The 14,776-nt window shown below is 38.7% G+C and overlaps 1 protein-coding gene across 1 annotated transcript in view; it reads left to right on the top strand.

Moving 5' to 3' along the window:
• Positions 1-1,068: 1,068 nt before the first annotated feature.
• LOC107090978 (girdin-like) overlaps positions 1,069-14,776 on the top strand; it is a 72,641-nt gene continuing 58,933 nt past the window's right edge. The window contains exons 1-4 of the mRNA XM_015384648.1: positions 1,069-1,212; positions 5,514-5,622; positions 13,423-13,492; positions 13,694-13,752. Of these exons, the coding sequence (XP_015240134.1) occupies positions 1,082-1,212; positions 5,514-5,622; positions 13,423-13,492; positions 13,694-13,752 (369 nt within the window). The 5' untranslated portion in view covers positions 1,069-1,081. The remainder of the gene's footprint in view (positions 1,213-5,513; positions 5,623-13,422; positions 13,493-13,693; positions 13,753-14,776) is intronic.

The following is a 14,776-nucleotide window of genomic DNA, read 5'->3' as shown; positions in this document are numbered from 1 at the left end:
AGGCTTTCCGCACTTTTACCGTTTTCTGGAAGTTTGTTCCAGATAAGTGGAGCATAGGAACTAAATGCTGCTTCTCCATTTAGTTCTGGTTCTAGGTATGCAGAGCAGGCTGGAGCCAGAAGACCTGAGTGGTCTGAAGGGTTGATACACTGATAGCAAGTCTGTGATGTATTTAGGTGCTAAGCCAAGCAGGGATTTAAAGACTAACAGAAGTATTTTAAAGTCTATTCTCTGAGATACAGGGAGTCAGTGTAAGGATGAAGAGTGGTAAAATAAGCAAGCATGTGGAATAAATGACAATATGTAAAACTGATTTAATATTAAAACTATTTGTAGATCAATGTATTCAAAAGTGTGAAATAGCAAAAGGATTTGTGGCAATTATCCGGTTGCATTTGGAAGCCAGTCAGTCTCTGGGAGCCTCATGCTCCTGGTCTGTGAGTGCTGTTTATGGTGAATCCCTATATTGAAGCAGGACCTTTTTGGGTTTGCTATTGGTTGTTGCCCCTTGCCAACAGGAAGCTGATGGATGCCAGATTCAGATCCTGCCAGAGGTTTATTATCAGATCAAAGGCCCTTAGCAGGTCCCAGAATCACCGACATGAGAGTTTTCATCCGGATTTTTATATATTTTTGGACATCCTCGGCTCTCCCTCTGCTGCAGACTCTCAAGCTGCTCAGCTTCCTCCTGCTGGCTGAAGTTTGTTTCTAACAGGGATTTTTTTAGGGGTACAGATGGAAAAAACCTTCAAAATATTTCAGTTTGCATTGGCACTACTCGTATTAGGAGAAAGAGAGACCTTGGCTGCAGTCCTGGTTGGCTGCCTGTCACTGTGAAGTGCTTCCCAGTGTGAGAGCATGGATCCCACCTGTTCAGACAGGTGCACCGACTCAAGTGGCTTCCTGTGTGAAAATGTTTGGACCTGAACACATCCTTCCTCCATCCACACTCCCTTTTTATTACTGCTCACGGTTTTTCCAGTTTTATTTTTGTCTGCATCTAAGTTCACACTTGAGACTAAACCAGATCTCAAAATAATCTCACAAATTATGCCTCCTGCAGGTTCAGCTGTTTGAGAATATGGTGGAGAACGAGAGCAGCATCCAGCTCTACAGCCAGTACATGGAAGTAAACTCAGTTACCCAGAGTTCCCTGGAGCGCTACAAGAGGCTAACCAACGGGGTCTTCCTCAATGAGGTCATGAGGATCATGTAAGATGATCATTTTAAGGTTTTGTCTCTTCATTTCATTGCTGCTATTCAGACTTTAATGAAACCACAGAGTGTAGAAATAAACTCTACATTTATAGAGTTCCTTGATAAATGTTTGTCATGACAGATTAGGATGAGACAAAGGAAAATAGAATCATGAGGGAAATTAGAAGTGTAACCTCGGAAGACAAAAGCTTTGATTAATGAAACATTTGATCCTAAAAGAACTTAAATAAAGAGAGAGTTTTTAACATATATTTTCCAGTTAAACTTCAATGTACAGTTGCTAGTTAATCATTAAAAAATATGGAAATATGTGATGACCTATTGAAACATCTCTGTATCATGTATGACATTATTAACAATAAGGTGGAGATAGAAAACGTCGTTAAAAGGAAACCTATAATAACTTTTGTTTAGTTCAGAGACTTTGCAAACTTTACCTTTTTGACATTTTTCAAAAGCATGAACTACTTATTAATTTATTATCCTCATTAAAACATAGACCTGACCTTGTATGTTAAGAAGTGTGATTTAAAGGATTAGTGGTGCTTGTTTGGGCTGGAAGCAAGGTCCTGTTAATTTCATCTGTGAAGGAGGCTTTTATATTTCAGAGAGGGAAACTTAACAATTTGCATTCTGGAAAGGACAAATCCAGAAAGAAAACAGTCATTTTCTATTTTTTTTTTTAAATCTAAGTAACACCTGCTCCAAGTTATATTTAGAGAGTCACAAGTTTTTTTGCATCCCAACACTAGAGGCAGAACAAGGTGAAGAGATACAAAGAAACCGATGCCATCTGTCTGATTTTTATACCTCTATAATTTATAATGAAAGTATTTAAAGCTGTATTTTTTTTTTCTTTTGAAGGTTTCAGCTAATTATAGCCAAAAATTAAGTATGCAATAGTTTCTGCTTTCAGAAGAGAGCGATAATTAGGAAGTTTAACCTTGCTCCGGTGTCCTGAGACAGAAAGATCTGAGAGCTGCATAAAGATTTAGCTTTCTTTGTAAACTCTGTTCTTTTGGAGGAAAAACTATGTTGGTGTAAATTCATATGCAGGGTTTTTAAAATGAGAATTTCAGCTTTAAAATTCTAGCAGCCCTGAACTTTTCACACAAAAAAATCAGGAAAACACAAAGGATAAGATATCTTAAAATATGCTATTATATAACGGTGAGTAAGGATGAATTACGAATGAGTTTTTGTGTAAAGAGTATTAGGTAGTAGGTAACTGCCCTGCTATGGCCAGTTCTCATAAGAACATCTGTTTAAAGAATCAGGTAGAGATTCTTGCAGACGAGTCAAGTTAAAGCATCCTATGAAAGAAAATATTGGCTTATCTCATCAACCTAAACTCCAAACCTTTCCCTATTTTAATGAATGCTGTTAAAGGTTACTAGTTTAGATGCTATTAGATGATAATATTCCTATCACAGTTTTAAACAAGTGTAGGTAGTTAGTTGCAAACAAATATTTTCAATATATTTTATTCAGATTTTAATGGACTACCCCAAAGTAATGAATGATTTTGAAATGTAAGAAATATGCAAAATGATTTAAAAAAATCCAAAAACTGTCCAATGTCGCTATTATGTGGAACCAACGGAAATTACTGCTGCAAGTCCTTAAGGGCAAGTTTTTAAAGCGTGCCACAAAATCTTAAAGGAGTCATAACCTGGTATTTTACTAATACAATCCTTCTAAATTTATCCTTAAAAACCATGTGTAATTGGAGATGAATAAATAGAGCTCATTCAGACCCCTTTTCATACTCTCTTTTTTCTGACAAGGGTAAGCATAAGAATCTGACATGTATGCATGTTTTAGTTGAATTAGCCTTTGCAACAATAGCATTTTGATAGTATAGGTAAAAATTCAGAAGCAACCATATTTACCATTTCCAGTGTTTTTTTTGTTGTTTGTTTTTTATCCAACTGACTGCAGGTCCCTTATTGTGGGAATTGCTCCCATTGGTCAGGATTGGTGGTAGCAAGGCATGCTTATGTTGGCATCACTACCTGATCCGTACTGTCGGCTCATTTGTGCATGTGCAACTAGATATTCATCCAGGTCGCCATAAATAATGTAATTATGTTAGTAAAACTACTTGTTTTTATCCCTTAAATCAATAAATAATGCTACTCAGCACCCCAAAAAGTTTTTAATGACTTTTATGAGACAATTTGATGCTTTTTACATTTTCTCAGGTAAACAGCTTGTCTGACGTCTTTATTGGACATGCTCAGAGTAGTTCGGCAAAATTATTTTAGTTTTAACACGGAAAGAAGGAAAAAAAAAAAAACTCAATAAGACTTGATTTATTTTTAAATCTAAAGCCAAATGAGTTAGCAACAGGAAGTGGCATAGGATTCCATGTCCGGTACAGATCGATCACAGACCAGTGATAAAACAGAAAAGATTTAAATGAATAAATTTTCCCAGAAAATAAGTTATTAACGTTTCACGCATTATAGTTTAGTACTTTAACGTAGGTAGAAACATAATTTAGGTAGTTTTTACAAAGTAAAATCGAGGGCGACCCAGATCCATATCTGGTTGCGTATGCACAAATGAGCCGATGATACGGATCGTTCTTCCCATATTGCTACCAGTACAGACCGGTAGTTACACTTAGCACTCTTCCAGGGTCAATACAGAAGGATGATCATATCTCACTTTATGGGTTTTTTGTGGTTTTAACAAAGTACCCACACTGAAACAAAAAACAAGCCACTCACACACTTCAGCCCAGCATCAATGCAAATGTTTTAACATTTAAAAAGTCAAATATCCGGGTGATGACCCCTTTAACAGTGACAGGGCCAATTCAAATCAACCCTATCCAGCTCTAAGTTTATATTTTATGGGTGTGCTGCAAGTTTTAAATCCAGCACCGTGTCCAGTCTTCTGCACTCCCATAAAGATTTAACTAACTATGCTTTGTTACCATTGAAGAGCAGTTTCTCCACAGCATGATGTTGCCACCACCATGTTTAAATGGCTGTGGGAGTGGGAAATCTGATTTTGATTGAGTCCAGCACTTTCTGAGCTTTTTCCACCATGGTTATCTTTTTTGTGTCCTTTCCAAGCTCAGGTAACGGTAAGTGTTCATAAAAACTGGACCACCACATATGTCTCTAAATAAAGGAGCAATTGGAGCAAGTGTTTCCTTGTTTTAAAAGCTGATGTAGGATATTATGTTCTTGCACCTTTAATTGATTACCCCCTGAAGTTCAACAGATTTGTAAACTTTCTTATTATTGATCTCATACTTTTTAGTACTAGCAAGCCAAACAGGTATTCAAATGATTGCAGAAGGTTTCTGCAATTATTTGCAAATGTTTAAGTCCTAGACTGCTTGGCCTTAAAAATGGTTCAGTCCACCTGATTTGCCCCAGCTTTCTATAATTAAATAGCTTTTTGTGCATCCACCCGATAAATTATCACATTAAATGTATTTATGCACTTGCCTTATGTTGAAAAAATGTAAATTTTTCGTTATATATTAAATCTGGTAGAAATTAGAACAATTGAATTAAACAGTTGCATTAAATACAGCCTATCCCGATAAATACGACACTGATACTGATATATATCTGCGGTCCCTGGTATTTCCCTGAATGGAGGCCAACACGCTGCATAACATATAGTAATTGTTCGCACCCTGGGAAAAATAAAACAACTTATGCATAAATACCTCCCAAATAGTTCATTCCCATGAGTGTATTTCTAATTAATGAACGTTAACGCGCTAAAATGCCAAACCAAAGCAGTGAACACAGCAGACATATCCTCTCTTCTCTTAGACACAGCACAGCCTCAGAGACTTATAAGTGTGGCAGCAGAATCTTAATGTTCTCCCCCCTGCATAAAATGTGATGTAACATTCATCACCCACCCTTTCATAACCTCAAATTGTTCTGCGGCTTCTTAGAGAGAATGGCTGGCTTGGATGCATGACCCACAAATTTTGAGTAAATCACGAAACGCGGTTCTGTGCACTTGCCATCTTGTTAGTCATCCTCACTGAATTTTTTGTTCTTTTGTTCAAACCTCTGCCTGAGGAAAAAACCCTTTTGTCTGCTATTAGGCAAGACAGAACCACGGTATTTGTGGAGCAGCTGATTAATTTGGAACATTATTTCAGCAAATAATAGCGTTTGGATCCACATTTTCTGCTTATTGGACTTAAATGAACTGTTGCATAAGCGTTTCTCACGTGGGGAGACATGGTGCTGGGCTGTTTGATCAAACAACAATGTTAATGTTTTTTTTATTTTTTATTTCTCTTTGCCTAGAGACCCAAACCCCAAGGTGGAGCGGCTGTACAACAGTGGGAAAGATGACCAAATGCTAAGAGTCCAGAACTTCTCCATTTTAAACCGGCACCTCAGGGCCTTCTATCAGGTAGGGGAGAGTCCCAAGGAAATCAGCAGTGTTTCCAGGCCTCAGAGGAAATAATATCCATATCCTTATGAGTTTCCTCCTGAGGTTGAATGAAAGCAACAGGATACACAATTATCCTCCTGTCCTGTTCGAGCATCAATATTTTGTGATTCCATGAAAACAAAAATGCAGTGAAGGAAATACATTTTTGTATCAGACCTTTTTTTCTTCATTTAATGACGCTGAACATTTAGACCTCCCACACATGTAAATTTACCTTCTTAAAATAGATCTGAGAAATGTCATCACGTTCATGAAAAAACAGAAAATAACCCACTGAGAGTAATTTAATTTCACTTTTCCTGCTCGTAACCAGGTTTGCTTACTGTCAGACTAAAATCATGAAATCCCTTTAAAAAAATCGAAATAAAGAAGCTAAACTTATGAGAAATAAAAGAAAAGGAGAGGAAATGCAAACTGTAGCTTAAGAAAGTGAGCTAAATACAGCCTTAGAAGCGAAACCTGTGTTAAACTGATGTAAGATATAAAACTCTTCCCTGTTTCCATGAACACTGGTTGTGGATCTAGAGGAATGACTCAGAGCTCAATCTTAGCAGAAGAGTCTAAAATATCCCGCTAAAACATAACTCCAGGCTACACCGAATGGCAAGGGAAAGCAAGCTGACAAAAAGCTAGATGTTGTTGACTTGCTTGAAGGTGATATAAACAGAGGACAAGATGAAACTCAAGTATCAGTTGCAGCACATGAATATTTAGCCTCAGGTTATTGTATGGGGTCTGAAGTGAGTGTGGGTGTGTGACAGAACATTTGCACAAAAGAGAAGATGAAACATAACATTTCCAACCTCAGTGGACGTGTCCTTGCTTATTATCAGGCCAGTGAGGTGAGTGGGGGGAAATAATGGAGGAGGTTCAAGCTAAGTTATTGTTTAATTCAGTTCAGTTTATTTATATAGTATGAAATCACAACACGTCATCTCAAGACACTTTATAGAAACAATTCAACAAGATCATACAGTGAAACTGATTTAAAAGTTTTGTATTTAAGGAAACCCAGTTGATTGCAATTGACTCATTGACTCGAAGGCAATCCCTCACACAAAGCATGCTTGTAGCGACAGTGGAGAGAAAAAACTCCTTTTTAACAGGAAGAAACCTCCAGCAGAACCAGGCTAAGTGTGAGCGGCCATCTGCTTAGGCTGACTGGGGTTCAAGGAGACAGAAAGAACCAGAGATACAAAAGGCAACTGTCAACCTGCTCCACAGGCGGCCCCGTCCAGGAAACACACAGCCAGGCAGACGAGCTCCAAGCCAGCTCCCATGTCAGAGGACGAAGAGAGCACATACAGTTGGTCACAGTCAGAGAAAAAGGAATGTTATTAGCAACACCTGTAGTAAAACGTAGCATAAAAGTCCCTTTAATAACTCCCAGTATCATGTATTTCTCAATGCGCAGGGTCGGCGCCTATGGGATTTCAGGAACTGAAAATGATTTCCTCTGAGGATAATTTTAAAAGCTGTGTTCTCAGCGCAGAGAGCATTCCCATGCTCCAGTCAGCTGGACGGAACATGCACTGGTTTGCTTGTCACACAGCATTGGAACACGAGCCTACAAGGTTTCACTTCCTGATTTCCAATGAGCTGCTAATGTCCCTTGAAAGCTCAGGGCTTCAGGAAATGGGGGCAGTAAATGGGAAGCTCTTATCGGGCACACGAGCATTTCACCAGGTGCACTCAGACCTGACTCCACAGTCACTCAGAACATTTGGTTCCACATTTGGTCACAGTTTTACTTCTCACTCATGCTGTTGCTGTTTATGAGCTCACGCAAAGGGTGTGCAACTCAAAAGAGCATGAAAGCTCCCAACTTAAACCACAGCGTGAGGCGAGGCAAGGGTTCATTTTCTCTGCTCTGACCTTAGCTTCTCTAATATACCGGCTCAGTTAATTGTGGATTATTATGTGTGAAAGCTGTTCTTTTAAACTGGATTTAGCTATGTTTACCAGAGGAGTATCATTTAAAATCACTGTGATAAAGCTTTGGTTCATTTTTTGTGTTTTGGTCTTACTAATAAACTCTTATTTGTTTGGTTCGCTCTCTTTAGATTACTCGCCTGTAATTCAACCTTTACTTAACAGGATTTAAGGTGTTCATGTTGCTTGACTGCTAATTTATAGAACATTTAGATAAACCTGTTTTAGTGAAATCACGACATTTCTTAAGGGAACTGAGCATTTCAACTTGCCTGGTTCTCTTAATTAACCTTGTGTTGGCAGAATCTCCCAGATGGGAAGGTAAAACGGCCAATGCAGCAGCGAAAAGGACTTTAAATGTCCTGCTGTTGCAACACAATGTAATATGTGAAAGGGAAAAAAAGTATTGGTTCTTCTAGGTGGATATATTTGTTTTAAAGGACAGAATTAGATAGCATGAGCCTCTGAGCCACAGCTGAAAGTGGTCACAGCGGGAGGTGGAGCTAGTTTATCTTTCTATGAGCTTCTTGAGACACCAGAAACATTTAGAGGTTTGTCACAAGACCTTTTACTCTCTGTTATTGAACACTTTTATAAGACTCTCAACCATATACGATGCAGCTGCTATACTGTCATTCTCAAACTTGATACAGCTGTGACATTTTGAACTTGTTCACTTAGTTTTAATTATATTTTCGTCTTCTATTACTTTAAATTCAGGGCATGGACAGTAATTAAGCTGTCTATTAAATCCACTGGACCTGACCACAAGCTGTTTGCAATTAAATTGAACAAGAGATGGAGGAGAAATATAAAATCATATGAGAATTTTTACTCTATTACTGTATTAAGATAAAGTTGGCCCTTTTACACCACTTTTATACTGTGGTGTTTAATTATTTGAAGTTTGAAGTTATCCTCAAATTTCTCAGCATTTTATTTTCAGTTTTTCAGCAATATTAATCTGTAATTTTTCTTGTTCTTTTTCTTTTTACTCAATCTGAACAGTGTTTGTTTAAGGAAATTGGCCACTTTATTAGGTGCACTTTAGTACTATTGGATTCTGTTTGAGAGCTGCGCAGTGTTGCAGTGGGTAGCACTGCTGCCTTGCAGCAAGAAGGTTCTGGGTTTGATTCCTGGCCCGGGGTCTTTCTGCATGGAGTTTGCATGTTCTCCCTGAGCCTGTGTGGGTTCTCTCCGGGTACTCTGGCTTCCTCCCACAGTCCAAAAACATGACTGTTAGGTTAATTGGCCTCTCCAAAGTCCCCTTAGGTGTGAATGTGTGCGCGAATGGTTGTTTGTCCTTTTTGTCTCTGTGTTGCCCTGCGATAGACTGGCGACCTGTCCAGGGTATACCCCGCATCTCGCCCGTAGACAGCTGGAGATAGGTACCTGCACCCCCTCGCGACCCCACTTGGGAAAAGCATGTAAGAAAATTAATGGATGGATTCTGTTGCAAACATTCCTCTGAGACTGTGTGGTGTTCTTCACGCGGTGGCCGCCATGTCAGCTGCAGATCCATGATGTAAATCTTTTATTAAATTTCAGCAATTCCGTGTTGGACTGAGATCTGGTGAATGTGGAGGGTGTTGGAACCAATGACCTCAGGCTAAGGGTTAAACATCTTAGTAGCCATCAGAGGAGGAGGTGTACATTGGTTTCATTAAATGAGAGGCATTTTTAGCAACAACACTCAGACAGGCTGGGTTTTTCTAAAAGATAATCAGTTGGTACTGAGGGGCCAAAAGTTGGCCAAAAGCAGCAGCAGCATAAAATGTTGGGAGGAGAAAGGATGGATCTATGCTCTTATGTTGTCTCTAAACCTACTATCTGAGTGTTGCAGCTGAAAATGAGACTCGGGAAACCCTAAAAACTTTTTCCAATCTCTTTACTTTCCATCAATGAGCCTCAGTTTAGGGAACAGGAGTGGGACCTGATGTGGTGCTCTGCTGCTGTACTTTATCTGTTTTGAGCACAGCTGGATCCACTGATCTCTGTTTATCCATTGGTTTGCTGATAGGCCATTATTAGTACACAGTGCTGTGAAGTCACCAGACGCCATATTGGTACTCCTTACTCGAACAACGATGCATTTCTCAGTTTCAGGGGGCTTAAGACTTTTAAAATAAAGATTTAATTCATCACTTTGACACACACTTGCTGTCATTTGAGGTAAATAAATAGGCACATTACATTGCATAGTCATTTTGAAGTCTATGAATTCTATAAATCACGTAGTATAACATATTATACAAATCCATCACAACAAAATTAGTGTGTTAATGGAGCTGTACGTAGATATTAAGAATATTATTTATTTAATATTATTATTATACATGCGCACTATCTGATGATGTGCCAAAAGTCCTAAACTGATGGTGTACATGTGAATATACATGTATTGATTACATTATTATGGTAATTACATGACATTATAGGCATTTTTAGGGCGCAACACTGTGAGAGTGAGAAGTACCAAGATGGTGAAAGGTGACATATCAGCAATCTAGTTAATAAATAGAGATCAGTGGCTGGGTCGGACCAAAAAATTGTCCTAGGAATTTTTATTCATGGCAACCAAGTATGATTAGTTATACGGCATGGATCGACAAGCGGCACGTCATCTTTGAATATAAAGAGAAAGAAATTACACTAATTTGCTAAAAGTCTGATATTGTAAAGACAACAAAATACCCCATAAATAATATAAATATGCAGGAATAAAACTTTCCATGAATATTTTTTTCCCCAAATGAAACCAAATTAATCCATATTTACAGAAGGTAATGCATATTTGCTACTACAGTATATATTGATTTCCAAATGGCTCAGCTTATAAAAAAATAGCAAAACAGCAAAGCTACATGTAGACGTGTCTCATTCTGGTGGTGAAAAAAAAGTAATTTCTTCATTCTATGAAGCTTAGCTTTAGCTTATATGGACCAACATGTGCCTAATAAAGTGATGATATTGTTAGCTGCAGTAAAACTACTCAGAAAAAGCTTTTTTTTCAAAAGGTTACTAAAATAAATCTAACCGTTTACCACTCACTAATGATGAAATGTTGATTTCTGCAATACTTCACTAATATTACATTATTAGATAAAAAATACAATACTTCATGGTCAGTTCAATGAAGTAGAAGCATCCAAAGGCGATGTAAAAAGGCGTACTTTTACTTTGACAGCTATGAATCCTGACCGCTTTCAAAGAAAACAAGGACTGGCTTGGACACGAAAGATGGAAAACGAAGGAATGACCCCAAAGCTTTAGCACAACAAGTGAAACTGTCAGAAATCGCAGCACAGCATAGATAATTGCAATGTGTGCCGCTCATATCGTTTTCTAATCTCCCTTGGAAGGATGCATTACCGTATCAAGGGATGATGTTTAAATTATAGCAGCTGAGAAATCTGAGCAAATATAACCCTGAACTGTACGGAGATCTTGGCTGCGCTGCCAAGCAGGGAGTTATTCACACAGAGACATCGGCGTGCCAAGAACAACAGGCCGCTGCTATATAATTTTCAGAGTGTCTAAGTTGCTGCCGGAGTCTATTTGGCATCGGGAGCCACAAGCGGCTCGATGGCCATGTCAGGGCTGCAGAGGCTATTATCCTGCATGCCCCGAATGGAGCAGAATTGTAAGCTTGGCTGCACATAGCAGTTGTTAAAGGAAGTCCTCTCCTACCTCTGGTGCTCTACAGTTTATAAAAAAAAAAAAAAAGGAGTTATAATTGTGAATTGCTTCTGCAGTCTGATGGTTTTCCTTTGATGGATGAGAACAGACTTCCAGAGCAGTTGGGGAAGGAGCTCGCCAGTGTGGGAGTGGGGCTTTCTGACAGAAATGTTTTTAATTACCCGAGATGCTGTTGTTGTCTGAGACTAATTAAATAAAATGAGCAACAGAAGGATCACCTGCTAAACTGTGACTACATTAGATGTAGGAGGAACGCGCTACAGACCCACACCATGAATCCTCTCTCGCTGCCAGAGAAGCCAGGTTTTCTGGATAGGAAATGTCTGAGGCGTCTGCAGTCCAGCTTGATTCAGCGTCATTTGATAGAGCCAGAAGATTAGTCCAAGAGCTTAGAACACAAATTACAACTTGCCGAAACAAGCTGACCACGATGTTGGGCCTTCTGCCGCTACTCAATCATGTCTTTTCCTCTGAAACACATTATAGATGCTCTGTCGAACAATCAACTGTTTATTCTTCCTGGCTTTAGTGGATAATGGGCTTGAGGTTTATTAGCTTAAGTAATCTCCGTGTTTGAAATGATTTAAATGTTAACAAATGGCTGTCTTCAATCAACATGATCTGTTAGATCAGTTTGTTTGGATAATGCAAATGAAGCTCAGCACCTTACAAAAGTATTCACACCTCCTAGACCTTTTTACATTTTGTCTTGGGATATAGGTATGTTTGTACCAGTTTAGCCAATCTAAAGAATCAGATGTCAACAATTTTTCTCTGTAAAATAGCTCAAGCTCAGTCAGATTGAATAGAGATCACATCATTACTGGGATTATGCTACAGTTGGAAATAAGTCTGGACTTTGACTAGACCATGTGAACATATTACTGATGCTGTATGTGTAGTCTAGTTGTTTTGTTGGAACGTAAAGCTTTACCCCATCATCAACTCCTTTGCAGCCTCTAGTAGGTTTTCCTGGATCATGTTATTATATGCTGCTTGTTCATCTATCCTCCCATAAGATCCGATGAGCTACACTGTCCCTGCTAAAGAGCAGCATCCCCACAGTATCACAGTGCCAACACCATGGTTCATAGTGGGGTCAGTGTGTTTAAAATGATTTACAGTTTTAGTTTTGAGTCTCAAATAGTGTTTTACAAGCAGGTTAAGCAGTTTTCTTCCATCTCATTGACCAGCCATTCAGTTTAGATGAGAGGTTATGTTTTAACAGCTCTTATGCTCTCTTATGTGTATATATTTTATCTCTTTTTATTCTTATTTTATCTTTATTATATTGTATAGTTGGATGTGTGTATATATCATGTAAAACTGTAACTGGAGCGTGTAACAAAAGTAATTTCCCTCTGGGATTATTAAAGTATTTCTGATTCTGATTCTGATTCAGGATGTATATATAAGACTACATTCGACAGGTGGACTCTGGAGTTACTCAGCTGGTTTTTAAGCATTTTATTTTGCAGTTTGGAGAAAAAGGAGGCTTACTGTCAATGTATGACACAAAATTATTAATTCTTTTGCCTAGACATCACTATAATGCTATGTGCACTCTATAAATGATTTGTTTAAAAGGGATAGATGACTGACAGGTTTTATAAAGTTCTAAAAAACATCTTTTACTAAAAAAAAATTCTCATCAAAGAAAAAGAGAAAAGTTTTAATTTTGATATCAGGCTTTAAAAATGTTTTCTTGGTGGTAATATTCACTGTCTGTTGCCACTGAAAGCAACTGCATTTTGATGACGTCTGTTGTGATGTCTGCGACTCGGTGAATGTAAATGTCACACTACCCTCATTACCCACGTTTTAGAATCGGAGCAATGAGCACTTCACTGATTTTTACTTCACATCACAATCACTTTGTCTTTGTTTTTACGAAAGGAGAAAAAAATGAACATTTATATTCAGAAATGTAAAATCAAAATGCATTAATGTTCTTTTGGCTTAAAGGATAAAAAAACCCTCTTGTTAGGTTTCTCTTCTTTGTTTACACTACAAATTACAGCAACCAGGTGGAAAATGTTGCTTGGGCGCCTCACTATCTGCAGACTGACTGGAGACAGGAAGATGTTTATTTGTGCTTAACTCTCCACATTCATCCATTTCATACAGGAGGACCTGCAGCAGTTGATCCTCATGCCTCTCCCAAATGTGGCCTTACTGGGGCAGGACCCCCTAACAGGTACAAGATAACAACATGATCCTATCAGTGGCGTGTCTCTCAGCCACCAGAAACTCATTATTTCATGCACAAGTCCATATCTGGGCAATCTGTGAAGCACATTAAGGTGATAATGATGAGGAGGACGGTGGAGCGGGGCGGAGAGGATGATGATGATGACGGTGATAATGAGGCTGATGACAGTTATTTCTGTGTCCTCAGAGGCAGCTGTGGAAGAGCTCCGGAGACTACTGCTGCTCCTATTGGGCTGTGCAGTGCAGGTGATCCAAACACACACACTCACACATTTAATGGGAAGTAATTACATGAATTCTGCTTTTAGGTAATGATCATAAAACTAGAATTTATTCTCTTCTAAAAACAGTTTTGATAGGGTTCTTTTAACCCTTTAATTTCCTTTTTTTTTTTGTTCATGTTCATGCTTAATGGTTCACCTAGGACAAAGATGTGTTTAAATAGACATAATAAAACACAGCACTGAAATTGTGCAATTATCACAAGTATTCGCTTGCTTCACTCAGGAAGTGATTGGAAATGATTCACCTGGCACAGTAAGCCTGGCGCTTCTTGTCTTTGGAAGTTTCTTCTCTTCTTCTCGGCAGAAATATTCATGCTCAGCTCCAGGACTTTCACGGTTTCCCTGATTATTCTTCCCTGAAGCCATTTGTGCATCTTCCTGGCAGTTTATGCTCATGTTGCTGAAGGGAACTCAGGATCTCTGCCATGGTGATAAGTGTTAAAGCCAGAGTGATTAGCCAGAGAGTCTGTTGGTAGTTCCAGACTTGAATCAATGGAGGCATCAGAGCTTTGGGACACTTGGGAGGCTGCAGACACGTCCCCCCATATTATCATCTCCACATGTCAAAACACATCTCTGTTGAGCTCGTAGCTTAAATTTTTTACTCTGACACGCAGAAAAAGCCAAACAGTTGGGCTGAGGAACAGTTTTGTTTCTGCAAGGTTCCTTATAATTATTTAAACTGAACTGTTAAAAGAGTTGAAGCACATTTTTTGAACTCATTTTTCCCTACCTCATTGTTAGCTGCTTTATTTCAAAAGCCTTAGGCCCCATCCACACGAAGTCAAAACGAACACGAAACGCTAATATTTTCCAGAACGTTTGTCGTAAAGACGGAGACGTAAAATAAATTTGATCGTCCACACGAACGCATGAAAATGCTGCAAAATGTATGCCAGGCCTGTAAGTGGCGCTGTGGTGCCAAAGCAAAAATAGGCGAAAACAGGCAACGAAATGTTGGGCATGCGCACTAATATTTATACATG

This window comes from Cyprinodon variegatus, unplaced genomic scaffold (assembly GCF_000732505.1).
Source record: "Cyprinodon variegatus isolate N-32 unplaced genomic scaffold, C_variegatus-1.0 Scaffold319, whole genome shotgun sequence".
NCBI lineage: Eukaryota > Metazoa > Chordata > Actinopteri > Cyprinodontiformes > Cyprinodontidae > Cyprinodon > Cyprinodon variegatus.
Note: the sequence above shows the minus strand (reverse complement) of the source record. Positions and strands in the feature narration are given on the sequence as shown.